General features: G+C 47.3%; 4 protein-coding genes across 5 annotated transcripts; 1 reads left to right on the forward strand and 3 right to left on the reverse strand.

The window, feature by feature from the left end:
* The first annotated feature begins 4,652 nt into the window (after positions 1-4,652).
* On the forward strand, positions 4,653-18,000 carry LOC120895498. 2 transcript variants are annotated; one of them, XM_040298945.1, is made up of 8 exons: positions 4,654-4,798; positions 4,866-5,002; positions 5,599-5,782; positions 7,449-7,568; positions 9,303-9,462; positions 10,653-10,738; positions 13,120-13,257; positions 17,065-18,000. In XM_040298945.1, exons 3-8 carry the CDS (start codon positions 5,671-5,673, stop codon positions 17,913-17,915), a joined length of 1,467 nt encoding a protein of 488 aa, XP_040154879.1. In that variant the 5' UTR covers positions 4,654-4,798; positions 4,866-5,002; positions 5,599-5,670; the 3' UTR covers positions 17,916-18,000. The 2 variants fall into 2 exon arrangements, with proteins under 2 accessions (XP_040154880.1, XP_040154879.1); XM_040298946.1 differs by having other exon boundaries at positions 4,653-5,002.
* Positions 18,001-18,520: 520 nt separating this feature from the next.
* LOC120895497 (DNA repair protein complementing XP-C cells homolog) lies at positions 18,521-22,384 on the reverse strand. Its single transcript, XM_040298944.1, has 3 exons — positions 22,024-22,384; positions 19,878-21,951; positions 18,521-19,800 (listed from the first exon to the last, which is right to left on the reverse strand). The coding sequence occupies exons 1-3, from the start codon at positions 22,224-22,226 to the stop codon at positions 18,877-18,879; spliced, it is 3,201 nt and encodes a 1,066-aa protein (XP_040154878.1). The 5' UTR covers positions 22,227-22,384; the 3' UTR covers positions 18,521-18,876.
* Positions 22,385-22,968: 584 nt separating this feature from the next.
* Positions 22,969-24,054, reverse strand: LOC120896374. Its single transcript, XM_040300427.1, has 2 exons — positions 23,562-24,054; positions 22,969-23,501 (listed from the first exon to the last, which is right to left on the reverse strand). The coding sequence occupies exons 1-2, from the start codon at positions 23,939-23,941 to the stop codon at positions 23,051-23,053; spliced, it is 831 nt and encodes a 276-aa protein (XP_040156361.1). The 5' UTR covers positions 23,942-24,054; the 3' UTR covers positions 22,969-23,050.
* Positions 24,055-24,134: 80 nt separating this feature from the next.
* Positions 24,135-25,246, reverse strand: LOC120896375 (calcyclin-binding protein). Its single transcript, XM_040300428.1, has 2 exons — positions 25,071-25,246; positions 24,135-24,981 (listed from the first exon to the last, which is right to left on the reverse strand). The coding sequence occupies exons 1-2, from the start codon at positions 25,092-25,094 to the stop codon at positions 24,295-24,297; spliced, it is 711 nt and encodes a 236-aa protein (XP_040156362.1). The 5' UTR covers positions 25,095-25,246; the 3' UTR covers positions 24,135-24,294.
* Positions 25,247-25,497: the final 251 nt, after the last annotated feature.

The raw sequence follows: 25,497 nt of genomic DNA on the forward strand, positions 1-25,497 counted from the left end.
GGAAGAATTATGTACAATCCCTACTAGTGCCGGTCGTCTTTATATTTACGACACTTGCTGGCCATTTCTAGCTCCACCAAAAGGGCTCCACTTTCTCAGTCCCGCTTTGATGGACTTCCGGGATAGACCCTCAGCGCTAGCATAGAAAGCGGGGTAGAAAAATGACAATTTAAGAAAAACTAATCCGATTCGTCCCGTCGTCAACTGTGTGGCGGCGTTTGTTGTGAGAGCAATCCATCTTTATTTCAATGGTTTGGCAATCTCCGGCACCCGGATACGCCCGATCTGGTGAGAGATTTTTTGTTGTTGTTTTGTGGCTTCCTTCCCAATCTTTCTCCATTCGACAAGCCCCGGAACCAGGCGACACTGCAAAGAGAAATCCATCCGTACGGTGGAAGCGTTTATGAAAGCGAGACTCCCTGCACCCAGCAACGGAACTAATAAAAGCAACCAAAAAGGGTTCCTTTGAAAAGAGAGGATTTTCTGCCACCGCACTGTACTGTACTGTGGAAAGTCTTCACCAACCGAGTGTACACCGAACTGTTGCAAGCAGCGTGAGTAACCTAAGAGTTGTTGGTTTCTTGATAAACGGAATAAATGATTAGATAATTTGCGACGGTTTAAAACCCGCCATCAGTATCCTTTCGCATCGCCCTGCTTGATGACGGTTTTGAAGTCGTAGTAAAGCCTTTTTTTTAAACAGAAAAGCGTTTAAACGTAGCTCCGTTCCACTGCCCTCTAGCAGCGTAGCTGCCTTTGCTTCCAATTCCAAGAATTTAATGCTGCCTTTGCGTAGTTCGCGATTTTCTCTATTGAATGCCCAACGGGGCTTCTTGAGCGTGGCATTGGGGGTTCGGTGTTTGACCTAAATGGATTCCTTCCTTCCGGAGAAGCTTCCGCTTGGTATGATGGGGGGAGGTGACTTTTCACCGTACCACACGGAGGGAAGGTTATATTTCACTCCGGCACAATTGACAGTCAGTGTCAACGGGTGCAAAGGCGTAAAAGGGGAAGAATTATTACAGCTCATTTCTCCGTTCGATAACGATTGGAAAAGCGACTTGGCGGTTTGGCGTTAGGTGGAGCATATTTGCTAGCGGTTATCGAATTACAGCATTGGTTATCTTTCATATTCTTGGTTCGGCTTTTTTTATTTGCTTTTTGATTAGTGTAATACTATTATAATTAATTTTCAATCAATTCCTGTCTTATCTTTATTCCTTCAATTTTTATTATTAAAATAACATTCAAAACAGTTTAACTCCCATTCGCAAATTAACAGCACCAATAATAGGTATCATGCAGCTATTGTAAGCGAAAAAAAAGATGACACTCCCAACCAAATAATGGCATCGTGATAACAATGATAACGTGATAACCCATCGTATCCCAGCTAAGAACAATAAAATGTCCCCAGCTCGTAATCCCCAAAAACCGCCGGGCCGAGGCTACAAATCTCGACCGCGAATGGCCAATGTTCTTGTCAACTGGGTAGGCAAAACTCGTTGCCCCGGTTGCCCCAACCCCGGAATCCAACACGATCGATGAGCAACGAAACGGTGTGCACAATAAATGATGGTTCGCGAATCGACAACAGCACCAAACAACGAGCACTGCGAGAAAGTAGCTGCCAGAACAAAATAGGCAGAACAATGTGAAACACGGGGAGAAGAGAAAAAAAACCCTCGCTCGGCTGGGTAAAAATTACAGCCCTCTCCCCTGGAGCTGCAATAGCTCATTGAACAGTGAAAATTGCTTCGATAACGCAATAACGATTAAATTAAAACAAATGAAGGGTGAATTTCGGGTTGTTCTGGTTTATTCGGTGATTTATTCCCTGTTGCGGCCCTGCATGCGCTTTCTGCCATCGTCCTTCTCGTTCGTTCACTGTGCGCTGTGAGCTATCTCTCTCTCTCTCTCTCTCTTTTATTCACGCACACTTTGCTTTCCATCGTTGTACTCGGTTTACCGGCCTCCTTTGTTGGCTGGATTGGGTTGGGCAGCGTCCAATCGATGCTTTTGTGGTGAATGTTCCCCCCTCCCCCCCTACTTCCAGCTTGCAGCTTCTCACCTCACCGAATCTGGCTGAATCGACTGGATCCACTGGGAGAGCAATGGGAAGAGGACGAAACCATCTTTAACCAGTTTCACCAACTTGCCATCTGGTGTTAACATCTCCGCTGATAGCTGTTTTTCATTACTTTTATTTTAATCTCCTGGTTTTGGTTTGTTTGTACGCGTCTGTGTGTAATGTTGGTTTTATTAAAATTACAAAGTCTGTGGCAACTGCATGAAATTCGCAATCAAAAATTGGAAAATTTTACCCCAAAAAAATTCACAAATTGCCACTGATCTTATCAAAACTTCACATTATTTTAACAACACACTTCAAACAGTGTGCCCCCTCAACAGCCCCCTCAAAAATTAATAAATGAAAGGGGGTGATATGGGGACGGAGCACACACTCACACGCACACTATCGATGGCCAATAATGGCCGTAATGAAGTGCCATCGCAAAATAATGATAACAATAATAATAATAATAATAATAATAATAATAATAATAATAATGTTAAACTGATGATTATTTCGAATGCGGATCGACATAAAATTGTGGCCCCGCATAATGTGCGCTCGGTTTGCGGCCCCTTTGGTGCAACAAAAGTGCGGAACATCAACCTTCGCTTGATGTGGTGGCAGTGAGCGTGGGCAAGAGCCGGGCGGAGCGTAATTCGAACTAACGATACACGATCCCGCCGACAGCTGGATCGGGCCGGGGTTAACGGGTTTAACCCTCCTACCCCTCCTACCGCCATTTCCTGCAGCTGATGGATGGTGCAGTGTGGAGTGAAAATAAAATTTCCATCGAAACCACACCATTAGCGAAATTCGATGGTTTCGAAATTGCCTGAAATGCAGCGAACCTTAAAAAATGGGGGATGGGGGGCGAAAGGATATGGCACACTCAGCCACACACAGACGCGTTCAGCGCACGCGGGAGCTAAAACTTTTCCTCCGCGAGGCCAATGGCCGATGACCTTTCGGTGGCCATGCCCGGACGGGATGAGTTTTTGTTCCACGTGCCGCCAGCAAGGCGGGGAGCCGACACACACTGCCACTGCGGGGGTGACATTTCGGACGATGCCGGCTAACCGCCCAAACCTACGTGGCCATTGGGTGGGTGGGTGCAGACCGGGATGTCCACAGTTTGGTGTCCGCCACCCAGGCCGGCGGCCGGCCGATCGGTCGGTCAGTCAATTTGGATTATTGGTTTAGGCGAAATCTAGGCAGCCACCACACCACGCCACCGATTTTCGGTCACCATGGTTACGAACCGGCAAGAGGGGAGAGAAGGAGGAGGGTTTGTCTGTTTGATTGGTTCACCGCAAACGCACCCCTGCCCGATTGCACCCCCTTTCAACGCGCAACCAACAGGGACGGTTTCGTGGGCAAGGAAGCTTTGGACATTACTCCACCTACGACGGCTGTCGTGGAGCGTTTGAGTGGTGTAACTTTCACTGTGTGACTGATGCAGCTAATAACAGCACTTAAGACCAGGCTCCTCTGCTTCGAAACGGAATGAAGCGGGAGTTGGGGGGAAATTCGGATGAAATTAAGAAGTTATCTGCGAAATGGCACGCATTCCTACCCGGGCCCACTGGAGGACGTTGATTTTTCAACTACGCAGACAGAGAAGCGGAGCGAGTGGTTGCGGAAAGTTGCGGCATACTTGCTTTGACCATCCCATCCATTTTGGTTTGTTCGGCCATGTTTTGAAAGCTATCGATAAACTTATTACTTTTTAATTACTTTGGGGGGAGTGGCGAGAGGGTTGTTTTGTTTTGTTTTCTTGTTTTTCATACCTGAGCGTTTCTCTGCGCAATTTTTCTGTCTGCAGCCGCCGATGGCAACGGAGAGTGGACAGATTTGTGGCGTGCTGTGAGTTGGAAAATTGTAATTAAACCTAGAATGAAGTAGATAGTTGCGTTCCTTAGGAGCGTAGCAAATAAGGTAGCTAAAAGGGCTCATCGGGATTTGTAGGGCAGGATTTGTATCAACTCGGTATGCATTTACTAATTATGATTACTGTTTGATTCAACAATGTTTTAGTATCTCACTGCTGACTAGTTTAGTTGCAGGTATTTATAAGCAGGTTGTTGGAAAGCTTTAATGTTTATTTATCTACCAATGGATGATGGAATTGGGATCGATTTGAAAGTCGTTAAGAGCCGATCGAAATCATGCCAACTCTCAACCGACATACGCAAAGGAACCGTTTACCTTCACACGAACCGTCCACTCCACTCAACAACAATGTGAGTGATGACACCCTCACAATCATTCAATTTTGCTGCATAAACTTTTCAATTTCCTTACCTTTGGACAGTGCAAGACAAATAATAAAATGCTTACCGACCGGAAAGTGTAAAGCGTGTACGATATCGGGCCCGAACCATTTCCCGAACGATTCACCATCTGTGCAGCACCTCTGCCCCAGCTTGGTTTTATTACTTACCCACTTCTACTATACATTTCACACACACACACGCTAGGTGCTAGGTTGCTGTCTACTGGGCTGTGCAGCCATCTTCTCCGCCTGCACACCACCTGGTTGTGTCAAACGGCGCGCATCGATGCATCGATGACACAGACAGTAATCGTAGCAACCATCGCCGCTCATCTACCGCCAGTAATCTTGTCCCTAGCAGCTGTTGAGAACGATTTTTGCTTCATTCGATCCCGTTTTCGTACGTAGACAGTCTCGTCTCAATTGAAGTACCACCCTCGGTGGCGAAGGTGAGAGGAAAATTCAAAAAATAATATTATATCCCATTTACGATCCGTACATTTGTCGTGCACACAGCGGCGGTCGAATCAGTGCCGAGTGGCTCAGAAGCGAAAGGTCATCTGATCAGCAGCAGCGGCGGAGGTGTCGGTAGCGCAGGCAAACTTCCAAATTGACAATCTATTACCCTCTGCCAGCACACTCGGCCAACCCAGGTACGTTACGCTTTATTTCAAGAAGTTTATACGCTCTCAACTTCTTTTTAAGTGGAAAAGGGGCGACAAAAAAAAGTGCGAGAATAAAACAATACCGCTTTGGAAATTCATAAAAAAATCACAACACTCTCCAGTGTTATCGCAGTTCTTTTTGCCCCCCTTTCGCCGCCCATTATAATCGAACAGCACTGGAAGAGAGGCCTGCGCTTGCTTTTCTATCGAAATAAAAACAAAAGTTATGAATTACATTTGTATTTTCTACTCTTAAGCAATACGGCCTTTTTGGACCGTTACTCCTGAATAAAAAAAAAAAAAAAAAAAAAACAAAAGTTTCGCAAAAGATTAAGATACCTAGCCCAGCTGTGTCGGTCCAATCACTGGCCGTCCCTCTATCCGACGGTTGCTGCGGGAAACCAAATTCGCCTACCTTTCACGATAGCTTGCCCAATAGGGAACGCTCGCTCCGTACCCGGTTCGTCTCGTCGGGGGCCCGCTCTATCTGGTGCTTCATGGCCGTAGCCGTAATCTATCTTATATTAACTTCCTTCTGTTTTATTTCTCACTCATCTTCTCGACCCCCAACCCCACCGCTCCAGACTATCGGATCCAATCAGGCAGTCAGCCCAGCCCCGGAGTAACAGCCGAAACATCTTCGCTGCCCCGGTGCGATGCGGAAAACGATGGCGCCCACCAGGTCCGTCCATTTTATTGATAGTGAAACGATTTCGAAGCAAATATTTACCCCGGCCCGGTACAATCTGCCACTGTTTCTGTGCAAAAGTTAGTGAGAAAATTATGCCACCACTGTGGTTCTACCGCCACCAGCATTTTTCCAACCCCAAGGAACAGAGGGTACCATTATTTCCCATCTGCTCGGCCACTCGGCACCAACCAATCTAGCACCAACAGCGTAGGATAGTAGCGTTGCGTTCGGCTTGCACGCGAGACGTTGCTTGTTCGATTTTGCTTTCACACCTGTTCTGTCGCTACTAAAACTACTATGCCATCCCTTACCCACACTCCCTGTTTCTCTCTCTCTCTCTCTTGTAGCAAAGCAGCAAGCTCGCAGCCCAAACTTTTGCCATTCCGGGCCGTTTCCGGACTTTTGGGAAGTCTTCTCCCGGCGCAAGACCATCGCCAAGATAGGCGCTATGTAGTTCACGCGACTGCGAGGAAACGATGGGCCCCCAAAAGCAATCTGATCGGAAGTGGGAAATTTTTGGGAAAGGAACGGTTGCTATTGCCGAAAGGTGAAGGCGAACTGGGAATGGTCGAAGTGTAGTCGAAAACCATTTCAACAACAAATTCGTCGGCCAACGGCCAACCAGCACGGTCTGGTGGGGGTGTTTTTTTTTCGGTGATTCGGAAACGATTTTGGTACCCGGTTCGAAACACAAACGTTCGTCCGGCCGGCCCTGCAAACTGCACCCATCCCAAACAACGATGCGTGATTTTCTGGATGATGATTTTTCTCCTTTTGCGAGTTTTGGGATAAGATGTGTGGGGAAGGGCTTAACTGTTTTTTCCGAAGCCCGTTGGCTGGTGGATGGTCATGAAGAGAAAGTTTGTTTTTCTCATTTAGGGCACCGTCGCTTCGTTGTGCTTGCGGGGCTGATTCCGGTTAGGAAGTTGTATCAACTGCAACACTCCCATCTTGACGATGCTGTAGTGAATTGAAAAGAAGGATAGCGCACGTGTGTGTTTATGTTATGTCCAGCGACGTGTGTGGCTTATTGTGGCAAGAGCCCAAAGATAGGTTTGTGGCCAGATTTCGAAGGAGATTTCTACCCTTCGCAAGAGATGAACTGTCCAAGCGTTGGGCAGGAATGTAAACCAAGAAGCTGGCCTGCTTGGGTTAGTGTCATTACTGGTTTTCAATTTTTCGCTCGGACGCAATTGCAAGGTGTCCATTTTCTATGGCCCTTCCATGAGGACGCCTTCGCACACAAAGCAACGCAGCAACGGCAGAGATAGAAAATAGCAAAACTTTTATTGTTCATCTTTCGCTTTTTTTTTCTTATTGCTCACAACCGTTCCTTTCGCAATGTTTTTCCACTTCCCCGGCGAGAGGCGGAGGATAGCTTTCAATGCTGTACAGGGGTTGCTGTTGCCATGCTCATCAGAAATCCCTCTCCCGTGCAAGATGCCACCGTACTTTTACTACTGCTATGGTTTCGTGGTTCTTGTGATGTTTGAAATTTCCTAAATTTTCATTTCAAAGGCAAATCACATTACTTCTGTTTTTGAAAGTTGATCCATTTCGGTTGGTGTTGGGTGCGGACCATTTCCACGATGTTGGGCTGTTGGGTGTACTTTTTTCGTGGGGCAGGTGGGACTAGTAAATGAGCAACATCGAGCAATCGGGTTTCCCATTTTGCACAATAAGCTTCCGGGAAATATAAAACCATCTAATAACATTATTTCTCTTTTTTTGCATGCTAACAAGAGCTGAACGTTCGATCGACTTCTGTCGAAAGGAATACAAAACAACAATGTACCAGAAAGCTCGAGCAGGCCTCACTGTTGCAGCGCATGGCGAAATATCATGTGAATGAACTGACGAAAGGTAAGCGTTTTGGAAAGTTTGTTAGAATATTGCTTTTAAACTGTATTTTAAGTCGTATTAAGTAAGTCGTGTAGTTTTAAGTAATTTTGCAAGAAAATATCCTTCAAAAGTAGAAATGTTTGTGAACAAAATGGATTACTCTTCAAACTGTTGTATGATATTAAAAAAACATTTGCGGAGCTATGGAATTGTTCCACATAAGTATAACAATATCTATCTTTTACTACTAACATTAAACCACTTCCGCTGTAATGTTGCAGATGCTTTTGGCCCGGTCGCAGACAAACGGAACGGCCTTTGGTTGTCTCGTACCATCATTCGTTCGCCTTGCGGTCCAACCACTCTCCCAACCACGCTCAAGCGACACCTCTCGACGTCCTGCCGGCGGCGCGATGTAGACACGGCGGCCAAATTCGTTGGAGCCAGCCTGGCAACGATCGGCGTTGGAGGATCCGGCCTGGGCATTGGAACGGTGTTCGGTGCGCTTATCATAGGCTACGCACGGAATCCCACCCTGAAGCAGCAGATTTTCTCCTACGCCATCCTGGGCTTTGCCCTGTCCGAGGCGATGGGCCTGTTTTCGCTGATGATGGCCTTTTTGATGCTGTTTGCCTTCTAGTGGAAATGTGCATATGCGCAAAGTTTGATGCGATTGGCAGCTTATACGGTTAATAAAAGGATGTAAAATAGATGTTTTCCCTCAGACGATTCAAAAAGCATCACATATCGATAGAGTTCAACTAGAAGAATTTATTTTCAAACGAAAGGATTTATTTCAGTTGGTTTTAATTTAATATAAGAAATATCGAGATAAGGACCCAAACAACTAAGCCAACAGTTATTTTGTACAGGACAACATCTTTTATGACCTCATGACCTAAAGCTTGCTTTTGTTGTTCGTTGGGCGGGCGTACGATTTGCGATGCCCTTCCCAAACCTCCTTTTGACCCGGGTAGAGTTCCAGTTCCACGTGAAGAAACCGGGATGTGATCAATAGATCAACCATCGTTGTTATGTGGGATTTTACTGACAATTTCGATGGGTTTCGATTTTACGATCCACTTCGCTGTCGTGATGGCAGCGCGGCAAATGGAGCACACAGCGCTTGAACGACAGTCAACATAAAACACAAACAATTTCAAATTAGTTCCATCGATGAACGAACAACCCATCATAAAATATCTAATTGGCGGAACAACTGCCAGCACACAGCGCACGCTACATACCCGGTGACGATTGCCCGGTAGAACTTTTGTGCTCGTTGTACCACCTTGTTATACCTGGTGCGATGGTACAAAGTTTATAAAGTGTAATGAGCTATGAGGTGAAGCTGAAAGTTGATCGGACGCTTTTATTGGCTGGTAGCAATGTGGCTCTGGGTGACTGTTGGGAGAAAGAGATGAAGTTGGATGTGTTTTATTTGAATTGCAAGCGTTGGACGAGTTGTACGATAGCAATAAATGGTTGTGTTAAAAGAAAAAAAAAAATATTGTACACATGGAAGCGCCCAGTACTTTATAAATTACAACAATTTGCTAAGGCCGTCATAGACCCCACAAGCATTGCATATAAAAATCTTTTATTTAAATTAAGGGCCTCATTTTATCTTACACCTCCAGCGAGCTGCTAATTGGTAACGGACTGCAAGATCATTTAAACAAGAAAGGAAAGGTTTTCGTTTTGCTATTTCACGTAAAATTTACGCTCATTCTCGATTCCTCGTTCCTCTTTCAGACCGGCACAAAAAGAAGTCATCACCAATTACTCAACCCCAACCGCCCAGCTGCTCAGCTGTGCACACGCGCCGTCGATGTAGTACGCACCGATTTGCATGGCCCGACTGTCCCAGACCGTTGCGTGATGGGCGCAAGGAGTGGTGCCTACCACCGGGCAGGTAAGTCGCACTTTGTCACTTTTGTTCTAATTTATCGCAGCTACAATAAAACCGAAGCTCAAAAGCCACCCAAAAGGGGGTAAAGTCAACTGGAAAAAGGCAACCCTCTTCTTCTCAAGCTTCTCACGTGCGGCACTCAATCAAATTTATCTAAATTTTCCGCCCCTTTTTATTGCCGTTTAGATATTTTTATCACAACCGAAGTGGTGGGATGAATGAAAAGTGAACCTACTCCTCGATGCTTCGGTCCCCATCTTCACCCAAGGCTAGATTTTGAATGTTGTGCACCTAACGTAACGTTTCTACCTCACGACAAAAAAAAAACGACCCGAATGGGGTGGATCGCTTTAAACAAGCAAATTGACGACACTCGGAACGCGTGCGGAAGTGCTGAGAAAGATGAAATTTATCTTCCACCACCGCGCAGTGCCAGTTTTCCATCAGCCACCATCGCACCCGGCAAAGCCGGCTCCGGCCCCCAAAACGGCACACGTTTCCCTCGAATCGATATCCATCATCTTTCACGGCACGCACCTGGCGCTCACACCCGAAACGACCAATTTTCCATCTCGTTTAGTCGGCTAGGCGGCCACTTTTGTGCACGAGCCTCGGTCCTCTTCTGCCCTTATGCCCCCATTTCACCCTCCCAGCCGCATAAAAGCCGCACACGGCGGGCATGCTGCTTTGCTAATGTTTATCACCTTGATCCGATCGGATCCGATTGCGTTTCGATTGCGAACCTTCCGGTCCCGGTTTGGAGGCGGCCGCCTCTCTTGAGTAGCTTTTTCACCAAGGCACAGACACAGCTACACACATCATCACAGGTTTTACTTTACCACTTTTCGGATCCTTCCCTAGATCCTGCTGCTCACACGATGGAGCTGAACACACACACAGGCACAAAAAAAGGCCACGACTAACCCCGAACTGCTTTTGCCATCCCCTGCTTAAGTGGCCCAGAGCGCCCGTCGAGTGCTGAGTGTGGGCCTCGTTCGTCGTTTCTAAAATTTTATATCGATGCTATTTTGCCACCCTTCACACTCTACCGATATCTCTTTTCGTTTTTTTTCTTCTCTCCCCTTTTTCAACGCTTCCGTTTCCTGCTTATCGGGATACGCTCCACCCCGGCTGCTGATCACGCAATCACGATGATGATGGTGGTGGTGGTGGTGGTGGGTATTTTGCGGCAGATATCGATTAGGTGGAAGTCTCGCAGATTTAGCTAACCAATCAACAGGTGGCGGCAGCAAAGCAGTACGGGACGGCCCCACTAAAGGTAGGTTGGCGGTTTTCACCTGCGTGTCTCCAGTTCCCCTCTTTGAACGGTACGGTACGTTTTCCCAAACCACTGTGATGATGCTTCTATTAATGGCGATTTTCACGTTTGGCAAAAGCCGAAATTTACTACCCGGCTCCGATAGATTTCCGGGGCAATCCCTCAATCCGAGGGCAGTCCTAAGGGATAGATGGATAAATGCAAAGGGTTTGTAAAATGGTCTATAATTCTTAGTTATTCTTACGTTCACTCAATCGTTCAAATCACGAGTTAGATTGATAATTTAAGAAAATGGTTTAAATCTTTGCTTCAAAATTGAATAACTCATTCCCCGGCTTAACTAACTTAATAACTCGTTCAGGTAGGTAAAGACGGACACATGAAGGAAAATGTAAATATTCTAGAGAAATATTAATACAGCGACCATGAACATGTGCATACTTTGCGTTACATACATATTTTTCTAGAAAATATGCTGGACATCTTTCGTTAATAAATAACTTTTGTTTCGAACAGTTTTGAAATGTTTGGATAAGACGAAGACCTCATATTGGGGAAAATGGATGAACACCTGTAGAAATTTAAGTTGCAAATGTAGGAAAATTACGAGGTTTACAGTATTGCATCATATTATATTGCTCTCCATGTCCTGGTAGGTACATTCAAAATATTCTTGGCCAATTGCAACGACGGTTTGTTCAGCTATCAATTTGCGAATTGTAAGCACCGCTTTTAACATATCGTAGAATGCAGAATCTAAGACATTACTGAAACATTGGGCACTAAGAGTTGACAGCTTATAGAAGAACAGTTTAGAGCTTCGCTTCAGGGTATTACTCAAGTCCGTGACCCCAGCAATTTTAGTGGGCTTGTTAAAACATAGGCTCTTTAGGGCGTATTTCCCGCCATGTCTAAATTCAACTTTATGATTTTTAAAATCCCATAAAATCTGCTATCTATTACTGTAATTATTTCAAATTGATGTTGTTGATTAAACACATAAGCAAGTGGCCTAAGTCGAAGCAGTATTTGGGTTTTCTTGAGATGCCTCATCAATGTCGCGCGAGTATTACCATAACGCATGGCGACTGTTATGATCGGTGTTCAGTTACTCGCATATTTAAATGCTTCCTCTAGTTGCTGGATGGTTTATGTCTTCCGATTACCGTTACTAGAGGTATTCGATGACGTGTGTTCATCACCAATTGATACGAGAAGTAAAATAAATTTAAAAAAAAAACCGGTGTCAATCTTTCCCTACGACAGAGTGTTCGTCTTTTTTCCCACATTGGTGTCAGGATGTTTAAACTGCCAGGAAACAAGAGATTTTATTGCGTTCATTGTCGACCTTTCATCAGTTTTTTTTTGCTTAATAATTGAGACAACTCATTGACATTGGATCTTAAAATCCGTAAAAGTTAAATTAGATCCACAAGGGTGCGAAGGATTGAAAATTCGCTTTGTTCATAAATTTAACCAATTTTGCTGATATCATGCCAAAGATGTTCTCAAATGTGTTGTAATACTTTCAGTTTGGACATTGGATTGTTGAATTATTCGATAGTAACTATTTCCATGTGTTTATGATAAGTGTCCATATTACCCGCAGTGTCCGTCCTTACCTACCTTCCCCTAGTAAGTAAACCTTAAAAGATGTGTAAAATCAAATCAACTTAAGTGATTGAATAATAACAATATGAAAAAATAAGGAACAGGTCAATTAAATCCCCCTCAATAAAAAATTCAATCAACAAAAGAAAAATATTAGACAGTAACATACAGTTTTCAAAGAGATATAATGAACAAACGCTATTTATAGCACACTAAACTGTTAGCAGCAACAAAACGTTCCAAGAACAAGCGAAATGTTAAACGATATAAACAACAAAGAAGCTTTGATTGAACTTTTGCATAGCTTTGAATGCAGTTACCATGCATTAACTTACTATACGCTTACGACGCATACCACCACACCCAGAAGCACCTGTAAAATAAGTATGCACCACAACGGAGCGAGCTACCTCTTTCTATCGCCGCTATCTCGTTTCGCTGCCAACTCGCCAGCAATAAATAGTTAATTGGGTGTTACTCTGCGTTGCGAGAGGAACATCTCACATCAATTGCCAATTGGATTGATTTTTTGCCTGTTCGCACCCACCATTATAATGCGCTATAATCCTTCGCCCCAGTCCAGTGCAATCGGATTATGCAACTGTAATTTTCCGCTAAAAGTGAGAACTGGATATGGGAATTGTGGGGGGTGAGCACAAGCATCATAACTGCCTAATAGGGTTATTTATTACGTGCCACCGAGGAGGAGGAGATGGGAACCGGAGCGCATATTTGTTGCTTACACTTTTCACATTGCTTACACTTTCCAGGTGGATTCGGATGCGGAGGCGCCACCGGCACGAACAGCAGCCAGCGCCACCCGGTGGACATCAACACGATCAACCTACCGGCCGAGATGAATAAGTTATTGCATCCGCGCAAATACTTTGTCGGTAAAATACGACCCGGTAAGTGTACTATTTATTTGTACGCCTGTTCCGTGCCGTCAGGTGAGCAAAGCTCGTGTGTATCAAACGCTCTGCGTTGGCTTATGTTTTACGGCGCTTTGGTCGCTTCTCTGATGCGGGAGGAGCGTGCACGGGGACTTAAAAGTAGGTGGAAACGGGAACCCTTTGTTTGGAAAGTCCGGTAAAGCGCGGTTGTTTTCGTGTGTCGTGCTGCTTGTAAAGGGTGGTTTCTGAACATATGCCGGAAGCTTTGCCTGCAGTTGGCATTTCGAGAGGGCAGTTTAGCTGGTGCAGGCGGCCAGGTCAGTAACCTTCTTTGGTCGCCCCGGCGGCTGTACACATGATCTCGTACACCCTTGCGGGCAGTCCATAAAACTTTTGCCATTCATATTTACATTTCTTTCCTGCGAGTGTGGTCCTATTTTATGAGCTTCACGGGGTAAGAAAACGCGACCAACACTTCCTTCCTGCAGGTTCTGCTAATACAGCCGATAAAATACAAACAGTACTTTAAATAAACATAAACCGCCTCTCCAAGCCGGCCACCGTTGCAAGCAGCAAAACTGGCAAATGCTTTATGCGATACACACACACACACAACCCGCTATCGACATCAATGTCGCCTTGCAATGGCGCTGTTGCTTCACGGTCTTCTAAAGCCGTTTCCGTCCCGGGATTGCCGGGTTGGATCCGTGTAGGGACAGGGCACGGTTGCTGGTTCGTTCCGCCAATGTGCTCAAAATGGAATGGAAGAAGTCTTGCACGAAGGATGAACCAAAAAAAAACTGGGACGTTGCTGTGCCGGTTTGACTCTTGGTTCAGTGTTGCTATACCCCATACCCATACCCGACATCGGGGCAATGTGTGGCATTCGAAGGAAAGCTGGTAAATGGAAAATCGTAAAGCCGAGTCCTGGCCAACCAACCAACCATGACCAGGAAAGGGTCGGCAAAAGCCGGGGGAACGGTGGGCGATGGGGGTGGGCTGGCGCCTGTGACGGATTCAAATTGGGTAGGTGTGGCAAGGAGAGAAGAAATGCTGCCAACGGGGCTGCACAAGAAAGGGAATAAGAAGCGCACACATACAGTGGGGAGAAAAAAGTGCACACGTCCCGAGTCTTGATTTATAGCCAAAGCCAGTATGAATATGAAAGTATTTCTCAGTGTGTAAGTAAACGTATGGTGGGGCAAGGGGACGAAACCCGCCCTTATATATTGGCAGCGATCCTCGCCATCCACATCGCTGTGCCATGCCATGGAGGCGGGAGGTGTAACTAACCGTACGTCATACCGTGCGACTTTCCCATAGATATAGACATGCACACATACATCAAATGTGTGTGTGTGTGTGCGTGGTGTACACACATCATTGAATCTATTGAAAGGCGAGCACTAAGCGGCTTGACCTCTTCCTCCCACCCCTCGCCCCAACACACGATCCTTTCTGAGGAGGAGATCCTTTGGCGGCGCGCACCAGAAGGAAACAGGGAACAGGTTGCATCCCACTCTGGAGGGGGGGGGGATCAACGTGGATGTGTTGAGAAATGGATTAAATAGCCGTGGGAAGGGCAAAGGCCGGGGCTGGTATGGGGGAAGGCAGTGTGCGGGCTCTGGGCAAATAAAACATATTCCGGATGCGCGATGATGTACGAGCGAAGTTGATGGGATGAATAGCAAAAGCGGATGAGGGCTTTTGAAATTAAACCATGCCGATTGTGTACCAAATCCGGCGCACACTGGCTGGGATGTGGTTGACTACAGCAACAGGGAAAAAGAAAACTCCCAGCGGAGTTTTTTGTATCCTCTCTCTCTCTTCTGACACTCTTTTGCGCTGCATCCTCTAATGTCAGTTCGTTGGACGTTCTATTCCATGTAAGCTATATTTGGTCAATTGGAACCACTTTCAAATGTGTTCTGTTTTGTTTATCAAGTAGGCGAATTGTAATGGACCGTTTAGCTTGATTGAACTCCTAGCTTCATGTAAGAAGAATGCTTTGTTACTTATTTTAAATAGTGCTTAGTGCAATATGTTGTGTTTGAATTGGTAGATTTGATTGTTCCGTTAGTGTATCACTATACATTTTTATTTTTTCAAATACTTTTGGCCATTAGATGTGCTCTTTTCGTATAAAAATACGAGATAAATAACTAGATAAATAAATTAATAGATTAATAAACAGTGTTTTTATATCACATAAAAATGGAATAATTTTGTTAAATAATTTGGTTTAGCAAAAAGAACCTATCAAGCTGTTCGATTGTTTAAATAAACTACTAGCCCACTTTGCCAACACTTACTTAACTCCTAACATTACAATCACTTGCTTGCCATAAAACATTACTGGGTAAAGTTATTGCACCCTAAGCGCCAAAGCACAATGATTTATGTGGTCCAGCTTCCAGCGAGCCAGAGGGAATCTTTCGAAACTTGTGAAAATTCACAACCACGACCAATCATCTAGCAAAGGCGTATGTGTGAGACGACTACGCGAGTGCTTGGGCATGCAAATAAATTGGAAATCATTACAATTCCAGTCATTCGCTACGGTGAGAGCACTAAGTGAACTTGCCCGGCCCGAAAAGCTTATATGCACGTTTGCCTTCCCGCCACGGAATACTAAATATGTTTCCGAGCACGAGCACTTAGAGGACCGTAGCACCGTCCAAATCCTGAACCCGAACCTCCGGTTCACCAGCCGTCAGGGGAGGTGAAGGAATTGAAGTGTAGAAATTCTACCAAAGCACATTTCGGCGCTTTCGCCCGGCGGAATGCATCCACGTGGCTTATTATGGGGAAAATCCCTGGCCCTTGCTTCTTTTGGCAGCCATTAAGACGCCACCAGAGATGTGTTTTATCTTTACCTCCCTTCTTTTGCTACTCGCACGCACAACTGGGTTTGATTTTTTAAAATAAGTGCTGGTGTGATTCATGTTTTGTTACCTTTTTAAAATTATGGAAATGGATCAGCCTAATGTCGGCTCGCCACTCCCCAGCCCAGTCATCATTCGGAAGGTGGAGATTATTTCAATAGGCTCGTGAATTTAACCACGAAAACAAAAAACACGATACATCAGGCTGTACAACAGCCAAAATGTGTGAAAGAGCATGGTGGTTGTTTTGTCCACATCGCACCGCGGAAAAGAACGGCAAATAAACAAACAACTCACTCACCGTGCTGCCAGGGCTAGGAGCATGGTAGGAGAAGATCATTTTCCCTCGAAAATATCACTTCCAGTCGACCGGAACCCTTAATTTGCATTCCCCACAACAACGTAACCGCTGCGCCACCGGATGCCGCACGTGAATGCCGCCCGCGTACTGTGTGTATGTAAGGTCGTTGACGTGAGCGGGATTATTTCTTGCCTCCCATGTCGGGGGAAAAAAAGGAAAAAGTCTGTGTATGTGAGTGTTTGTGTGGGGGTGCTTTATGTCAAATCTTACGACACGAATGTTGATTTATGAGGCGAAAGCATTTCTCTTTTTGTGTGGCGGAAATAATTTTGCATTTTTAGAAACCATTTTTTGTGTGTGTTTTTTACATCCGTGCATTGAATCACTACACATGCGCTAGTTTCTGGAGGTAAGTGTTCTCCAGGAGCAATGTAGACGGCTGTAATGTACAAGAGCAGCCCCGAGCTGTGGGAAGTCTTAAACTCAACCAACAAACTATCCCTGAGCTCTGGTCTCTGCTGCTGCTAAATAAATCCTTAATAACGATATTACCCACTAGAGGGCGCCATTTAATTGGATTTACTATTTGCATACCTACGTTCTGGGTTGACTAATTTTGAACATTCACTCACACAGGTGATCGCATGACCGACCGTCCCACGCTGCGTTTGGCCCTAACTGAACCGACGGTTTGCTACCGCGATCCGCACCATCCCGGTCCCGGCAACTACGATCCGGAAAAGCCACAACTCCCATCACGTCCCGGACAAGCGGTCAACAAGCAGCGCCCTCTTCCGCCGTGCTGCTACACGTACGATCTATACTGCCGGGAGCCATTCTTCCGTCCACCTCCGGGCCGGTACGACATCCGTGACGCGCTGCCACCACACGCTTCCGACCAATCACAGCCAATCACGGTACAACCGATCCCACCGATACGGTACGGCAAGGCAACGATTCGTTTGAACTCGATCGACATTCCCGTCCGACCCCGGAAGGGACGCCGTAACATGAAGGTGGCATTTCTGAGCGGAACTGCCCGGTTTCGGGATCGCGACTTTATGCCTATCGGTGGGCTGGGCAAAGCGACGCCAGCAGGAGGAAGTTTCACTGGCAAGCGCCTGGAAAAGCAGCAGGAGAAAACACCAGCAGCAACATCAACATCAAAGAGATCAGCCAGTCCGCTGCTCGCACCAACCTCACCACCTCGAGACTGGCTGGAAGGGGCAGAGCGTGTATCAACCGGCGGAGAGCGGAGTGCTACACCAAGGTCGTCACAAGTCGAACAGGTGGAAGGCCAGCTGGAAGGGGAGGATACCGTCGAGGATAAAGCGGAACGAGCTGGAGTAAGTGAGGATTTGATTGAAGTGCTTGTCACATACGGGATCAGCCGGGGAGACCTGCCACCATTGTCCAGGCACAAGATACCGACGAAATTCTTCACAGTTCCTAAACTAGCTCGTACGGGACCGGTGGCATTGGTTTAACCAAACAATCGTGCTCGTGCTTTATATTTTTCGAATCCTAAATTTAAATTCATGTGAGCTGGTCGTTACTATCACGTTTAATGCATGAGGATCGTTTCTTATTATATTTAAATCGGTCAGAATAGTAATATAAAAAAAACATACACATAGCGGTTTTTTGTATCTTTGACTGGTTTGAATCCTTGGTCGCAAAGATTTTGATCACAACAATCTTGTTTTGCGCACGACCAAGAACTTTGCGACCAAGAATTTTGCGACCAAGAAGTTTGTGTAGGATTGCGCCCTACACTAGATTGATTACCTTAAACTCGCGATTCGAGTTTCAAAGGGAGCAAAAATCAGCACGATAGCAAATACACCTGATAGCGCTGACAAGTGTCAAGTAAGAGCTACCCGCCAAAGACTCTGTACAAAATTAGACCAAGAAGGTCGCAAAATTCTTGGTCGCAAAATTCTTGGTCGCAAACTTCTTGGTCGCAAACTTCTTGGTCGCAAAACGTATGGTATTAAACTAAACGAATTTAATTGAATAGAGAGGTGAGAGCGGGAGTAAAAGTTTATCATTCATGGAGGCTAGTATCAATACCTACAACGAATTCAATGCATTAGCGGAAGCACCCTCTAAGCTAGGAGTTAATATCTTTATTGGTGGGGAAAAAATACACTATTATCTTACCTAGTACGCTATAATTGCGTAGCATTAAACAAATTAAGGTACGTCACATATATGCGATGTTCATGTCGGCAGTCCTAGGATTTAAAACATTTGCAATGAACAACGAATTTTCGTTTGAATGTCCTCACGAGAGTGTTTGAACAGAGTTGAACAGTTTGCGACAAACTGTTCTTTGCATGCAAGTTGTAAAATGCTTGCACAGAAGTATTTCACACCCCGAGAACCGGAGTGAAATATTTCAAACGGTTTTTTTCGAATCGAAAGCATCTCCTTGTTCACAATTTTTCACATGTTATCGAAATTGTACCGATCCTTCAGCTTCTTCCGTATGCACAGCCCCATGATCAACCGTCGCCAGTTCCCATAGATACGCTTCCGGCGCCGTTCGTCCTCCTTCTCCTGCAGCTCGACCTGCTCCGCGTACCATTCGTCCAGTAGCCGGTCGCGAAACTCTTCGCACACCACGAACCCATCGTACACCGCCTGGCAGCCTCCGTTCCGGTACTCGAACCCAGTGATGGCCTGCGCACAGTCGATCCGCATCCGGCGACAGATTCGATTCAGCCCGGGCAGCTGCAAATGCACCGTACCCTTCGGTAGCATGCACGGCTGAAACAGGTCCACATTGCCGTACGCGCTGCGTGGCACCAGCCCATCCTTTGCGACCGGCGGTACGTAGTCCTGTACCTGCCACTCACCGAACAGTTCCACCGTCTGCCCGGTAATGGCTGCCCCGGTAAAGCGGTCGTACTTTGCCTTCGCCTTTACCACCTTGTACGGTTCCTCGTGTAGGCGAACCGTTTTCGCCTGTCGTAACCAGGACTCGCGCGAGTGGAGCGTGTGCACGCAGTCCCGCAGATAGATCGGTTCGTCGCGTATGTGACCGAGGATGGGCGCATCCCGCGGGTAGATTGCTTCGTTCCGCAGCAGATACCGCTCGATTGCGTATTTGGGATGGTTTTTGTACTCGCCGATCTGCTCCGGGAAGGGCCGCTTGTTGAGCAATCGATCGAACTTGACGTCTTCGATCAGATCTCGCTTGGTGCGCTTGCCACGGTACGGTCGGAGCGCTTTCTCTAACCAGGCGTCTTCGACGCGCAGTTTACTCTTCTTGCTACCGAGCCGGGAGATGTAACGGGGTGAGACGTCCTTGATTGTGCCGTCATTGTTCCAGGCCAGGACGTACGCGATTGGTTGCGTTGCTTGTTTCTGGAAACAATAGAGAGAGAGGGAGGTATACTGCATTAAATTTCATTTCAGAAAACCAAACAAATTGCAGCACTTACCACAATATCCTCGAGATTATATACGCTCCCTTTAAGCACATCGATCGTGATCCATTTGTCCTCGTGCTCACAAAACACCTCCACCCAGTAGTCCACTCCACAACCCACCTTTCCATTCGCCTTCTTCTTACCATCGTCACCCTTTCGTTTGGCGTCTTTTTCCTTCTTGCTGGCAAGCCGTGCTGCCCGTGCCCGATACGCGGCCAATATGCGCTGCCGCCTTTGCTGCACCTCATCCGGCACTGCACTCTGTTCCTCTTCATCGTCCCCCTCCACCGGCAGCGCCGGTTTCCGATTGTTTTCCACCCTCAAAAAGGAACCCTTCATAAGCTTGAGCTTTTGCTTCTTGTCACGTGCCAACAGTGACGGCTCATCCGCACCGCCATCGAGCTGCGGTATGGAAAATCCACCACCAGCCGCTCTCCGCTTAACGCCCTTGCCGGTGGAATCCTTCTGCTTTGCGATCAACGCACGCAGCTTCTGTTTCGCCACGTACACCATGCTGTCGCGCGGTGCCTGCCGGAAGTCTTCCAGCAGCTTCCGCTCCATCGCCATCTCCTGCGGTGTTTTCGGGTTCATCTTGTAGAGCTGATCGGATGGGACGTGTTTCGGGGGAACGGGCGGGGCAATGATTAGCCGCGCATGGACGCCCACTATCCGCAGCATCAGCACAAACAGCAGTATGTAGTCCCGCCGGCAGTAGGTGGCCTTTTTCGCGATCGCGAATATAAGAAACTTCCCAAGGGCCGGATGCTGCCGCTGGCGGTAAAACATCGTATCGTCCTTGAGCGTGACGGTGCGCCGGTAGTAGCGCGTCAGCTCCTGGAAGTACCGCACATTGGTCAGCCCATTCGGACGGTTGGCCGCGCTCGTCTGGCCCATCACGCCCGGCAGCAGCTTCTTCAGGGCGAAGCGCATCAGCGACGGTTTGCGCAGCACACTGTTCACGTACGTGCCGTGCCCGATCCAGCAGAGCAGTGCCACCTTGTGGACGTTTATCTGGCTGGTGCGTTTCTCGCGGTTCATGAACCGTTTCAGCGCGGTCAGCACGTCGAAGGTGCGCTTCTGCGAGCCACCCTTACCGTCCCCTTCCGCGCCGAGTTTGAGCGTAATTTCGATCTCCTTTGGCGTGTCCGCCTTGGCCGCCGGTTTGGACGGTGCTACCTTCACAAAATCAGTCCTACCAAAGCCGGCGGTAAGACCTTTTCCCTCCCGACCGGGCAACTTCTCGCCCGCGACCAGCAGCCGATCGATATCTTCTTGCTGACGGGATTCCGCGGTAGCTTCTTTGCCCTTGCCCGCCTTCGATGACCCTGCACCCGGATCATTGCCGCCCTGCGGTGGCACGTTCCGTGCCGTTGCTGCTTCCGCTAGCCGGACCATTTGGACGTACGCTTCGCTGGATTGATTGATTTGCTGAATAAGCTTCTTGCCCAACTCTACATCGGCCAGTAGTCTCTCATTGTCTACCGCCGTTGTGCTTGATTCTCCCCCGACGACCCGGTCGCTTGCATCTTCCTCTTCCTCGGAATCGGTCAACTCGACACCGGCATTACAGTCGAAGTAAAGATTGACCGCATGCCGCTGTTCCTTCTCCTGCTCGGATGGTCGAAAAAAGTCCGAATTCAAGTCCAACTCGCTCGGGTCGACCAAATAATCATCGCCACTGCTCTCAGACTCATCGCCCGTACCATCGCCGGCCGCTGAGTTGGGTTTAGTACGCTTCGTCGGAGGAGCGGCAGGTGCCTTCGAAGTGCTCGGCCGTTCGGGATGTGCCAAATCCGGACGATATTTACGATACAGCTGCTCCACCGTGAATGTGGTCAGCTTGATCGGTTCATCGTCAGCGGAAGGTGATTTCTGGCGTGCGGGTGGTTTCCCCTTTCTACGGACTGGTTTCCTTTTCGCTCTTTTGGGCGCTTTCTTTTCCTCCTCGCTAGCCGATTCATCCTCGCTGGAGCTTGGCGCTGGAATGGATTGGGCATTGGCCGGCAGTTCGGCAGTTTCTGGCTCTTCCGGCAAAACGATACCCCTCTTGGCGGCTATCCTTCGCGACACACGGGCCGGCACAATGCTGTGGGAAAGGCAAAGGAACGTGTTACATACCGTTGTGCAATTGGAGATGGCCTGCGGCCTTTATACGTACGGTTTTTTAGCCGGTTGGGCTTTCGATTTTCTTTTCGGTGCACTTTTTTCTGCAACCTTGGTTTGCTCTTCCTTTGCCGGTGTCCATTCATCTTCGCTGGCGGAAAAATCACCAACGGAGGAAGCATGCGATGCTTCATCACCTTCATCATCGTCGGCATCCTGCTCGTTTTCTGCCTCATGCTTCACGTTTTCAGCTTCCATTGTACATTCACAACTTCGAACGACAAGATATGTGCAATTTTATTGCTATCGTGGAACTAGATCTATGCATGAAACACATTAAATGATGAATAATTTAATTCTCCTCCCTACGCTACATCGTTTGCCTGCCGGAGATTAGTGGGAACTGCGAATTGTAAACAAACTGGCGCCGCGTTCTGCGACAGAGTGACCAGTTTTGTTTAGAAACTCTTCTTATACAACTTCTTGTTCGAGCCTTCAGGAAGGCCTACAATCGTGTGACTGCTTGGAGACCAATCGAAGGTAAATGAAAGTAAATTATAGTCAATAAATTTGAATATGAAATTTTTGTCAATGTAAGCTGATAATTGGTTGCGTTTGTTTCTTACTGTTGGTGCTGCCAGCTCCTACTAAAATCCTTAAAATTTGGAGTTCCTACCGATAACCGCCAAAATTATCTGGCCACACTGTTCTGCTTTGTTCATTTGGATGTCGACTTTCAAATGGATCGGTAGCATGGTGGTCGACAAAGAACTTTCGGGAAGATGTCTTCCCAATTTGGAATTACTACTCATTTTAAACTAAAAGCTATTTCTATCTATATTTCAACCTTGTGGATGGCTTCAATAAAGCAAAGAATTCCATATTGATTAAAGAGATGTTCAGTTTATTGTTATACGGACGTCACACGAAGCGTAAACTTTGGCGTAAACTGGATTTCAGCCATACAACCCTGAAATCTTTTGACAGGAAGTTTACGCTCTCCCATACAAATCAAGCGTAAACTTTTTGAGTTTACGCCTCGTGTGACGTCCGTATTAGAATGTAATGTTTTCCCATTTTTTTTAATTGCCCGTTCTCATCTGACGCTCCTTGTACGCTTTTCTACCCAGCTCAACCGCAACCGGATAGCGTAACTTGCCACCCTCCGCATCATCCCGTTCCTGCTGCTCCTGATGCACTTGCTCAATGATGTTCTCCACGAACTTGGTCAACCCGTAGCACAGCTGTTCGAAAATACGCGCCTCGTGCTCGCTCTCCGGCAGCCCCAGGTAGCACTGCAGCGTGACCTGCAACGTATCGTACAGCACTTTCGTTTCCGGTGCCAGCCGCTGGGGACGGTTGTGCTGCATCTTTACAATTAGCTCGGGCATTTTGTCGAATATCCGATTGGCCAACGTTTCGAACGCTACCTTGCGCAAACTGCAATGCAAATTTTTGTAGATCAGCTCGGAATTTCGGGGCAGTTTAATGGCGGACTGTTGTTCTTCCGCCGATGCTAGCTTTTCCGTCCCTCTGTGGAAGAGTTTGGCCGTTAGTGAGCGGAAAATGTGAGAGACATCAAGACGGCCTTACCTCAGCTCGCTGATCAGTCCCTTTATACGCTCGATCGCCGCGTCCTTCATTCGTCTACCGTGCCTTTCGAGCGTTTCCTCCAGATGGGCCACCTTCGGGCGTGCCAGCTTCTCTATGCGCTCATACTGAGGCCCTCCAGCAGTGACGGAGGGTGTCGTTTCGCGAGCAGGTTCTTGCGCGGCTGATGTCGCATCGGTCTCTTCTTCAATGCTCGACATTCGTGGCTCGAAGGATTGCGACAGTACGGATATACGGGAAACGTCCGTTTCTTCCTCCATCTCTTCTTCTTGCAGCTCTTCCAGCGCTTCCTCCAGCTCTTCTACCACTTCCTCTTCCTGTTCCACGATTTCGGATTGCTCTTCATTTTCCCCACCGGCCATGATTCCAAGAACGGGTTTGTTACGGGCTTTATGCACGAAAAATTTTGAAAGCTGATCGTTACCATCCAACGGTGGAAAAGTGTTTGAGCCCGCCAAAACGCGACCCGCTGGTTACTATGATTGAAAGTGGCTGAACATTTTCAAACGCCTTCGTGCACCGTACCATTCGCCCATATTCATCATAAACGTGGAATGCCGGTTATTGTTACAATGTATTTTAATTCGACTTACAAATACAGTTTACGTTGGCCATTACGCGCTCTACTCCACTATTCGCTTATGTATGAAATGGAACTTGTCGAACAAACCTTACACCTACATTACGAAGGGCCATGGAACACCCCGCACCCACCCTACTCCAGGGTAGGCATTTTTTGCTTCGTCTGCGACTCGTGCCATGCCTTGTTGATCATGCGCTTCGTTTCCGGGTCGCCCGACTCGTACAGCTGCTGCATAATGTTCATCAGGCCCGCGGACGGATCGTCGCTCGTCGCCTTCTTCCCGTCCGACATCCGTTCGTCCTTCAGGTCCTGCAGCCGCTTGGCGGTCAGCGTCAGGTGGGCCCACTTGGCCGGTCCCTGCTTGGCCAGGTAGATCGCCACCATGTCGGACTTGACGCGCCGGTAGCTCTTTTCCGCGTCGATCGAGTTGAGCAGGTTGTTCACGACGAAGATGTAGTCCTTGTTGTTCAGATCGCTAATCACCAGCTGGAACGAGTTTTCGGTAAACTCCACGTTCACGTTATCTTCCGGCACCTGCTGCACGCCGTTCACCGTCACGAAGATTTTGATAAACTTGTCGCTCTGGTCCCACGCGTACTCCTTCAGCTCGACCTGATAGCGCCGGACGTCACCGGGGACGGAGGTCTGGACCGGTCGGGCAACGGTCTGTTCGCTGCTGGCCGCCTGGGCGGCAAGCAGATCCCGCTGCCGCTGTATGTCCGTCTCCAGCTTGCGAATGTCGATGGCCAGCATCTGTTGCACCCGGCTGCGCTGGGCACTCCCTGCCAGCTTGCGCATCTCCTCCAGGTCCAGCGTCAGCTGTGGAGAAGAAAGAAATGAAACATGACCGCGGGTGTGTTAGAGGCCAAGGGCGTTCACTGTTGAGCACGCTGCACCGTGTTGCTTACATTTTCGATCGCTTCACGAGACATTCTTGTGTGTGATAGCTCGTGGGAATACAGGTTTTCTTGCGCAGCGGGGGGAAAATCGTCCAACAATTGAGAAGCACGCACACGCACGTTTCGGGACTGGCGTTTTAGCCTTTTCGCTTGCTGATGAATTGATTCAGAACTTTGACAGAACGGGATGCTGCTTCTTCTTGACGTTTCCCGAAATTTCCAGCGCCGGTATCACAGTGGTCGAGGTAAATTCAATTCCAAACATGATTTCGTAAGAAAAATGCACAAAATAGATCACAAAAGTACGTTTTGCTTAACTTTTCAATATTTTAAAAAGCTTCTTTATTAACGATAAGGCAACATTACATGTTTATAATTTTAAAACAAGTATTTAATATGCTGACCGCTTGCCACTCCCACTGTGCCAACCTGTCAA

The sequence above is a fragment of the Anopheles arabiensis genome, chromosome 2 (genome assembly GCF_016920715.1).
Source record: "Anopheles arabiensis isolate DONGOLA chromosome 2, AaraD3, whole genome shotgun sequence".
Lineage (NCBI taxonomy): Eukaryota > Metazoa > Arthropoda > Insecta > Diptera > Culicidae > Anopheles > Anopheles arabiensis.

Coding starts and splice junctions, on each gene's coding strand:
- LOC120896374 (XM_040300427.1), bottom strand. CDS start 23,941: ATGGCCGGTGGGGAAAATGAAGAGCAATCCGAAATCGTGGAACAGGAA. Junction 23,502..23,561: donor GGACTGATCAGCGAGCTGAG/GTAAGGCCGTCT, acceptor ACTCTTCCACAG/AGGGACGGAAAAGCTAGCAT.
- LOC120895498 (XM_040298946.1), top strand. CDS start 5,671: ATGCGGAAAACGATGGCGCCCACCAGGTCCGTCCATTTTATTGATAGT. Junction 9,463..10,652: donor TGGTGCCTACCACCGGGCAG/GTAAGTCGCACT, acceptor ATTTTGCGGCAG/ATATCGATTAGGTGGAAGTC. Junction 10,739..13,119: donor ACGGGACGGCCCCACTAAAG/GTAGGTTGGCGG, acceptor TACACTTTCCAG/GTGGATTCGGATGCGGAGGC.
- LOC120895497 (XM_040298944.1), bottom strand. CDS start 22,226: ATGGAAGCTGAAAACGTGAAGCATGAGGCAGAAAACGAGCAGGATGCC. Junction 21,952..22,023: donor GCCCAACCGGCTAAAAAACC/GTACGTATAAAG, acceptor CCTTTCCCACAG/CATTGTGCCGGCCCGTGTGT. Junction 19,801..19,877: donor ATAATCTCGAGGATATTGTG/GTAAGTGCTGCA, acceptor TATTGTTTCCAG/AAACAAGCAACGCAACCAAT.
- LOC120896375 (XM_040300428.1), bottom strand. CDS start 25,094: ATGTCTCGTGAAGCGATCGAAAAT. Junction 24,982..25,070: donor CTCGTGAAGCGATCGAAAAT/GTAAGCAACACG, acceptor TCTTCTCCACAG/CTGACGCTGGACCTGGAGGA.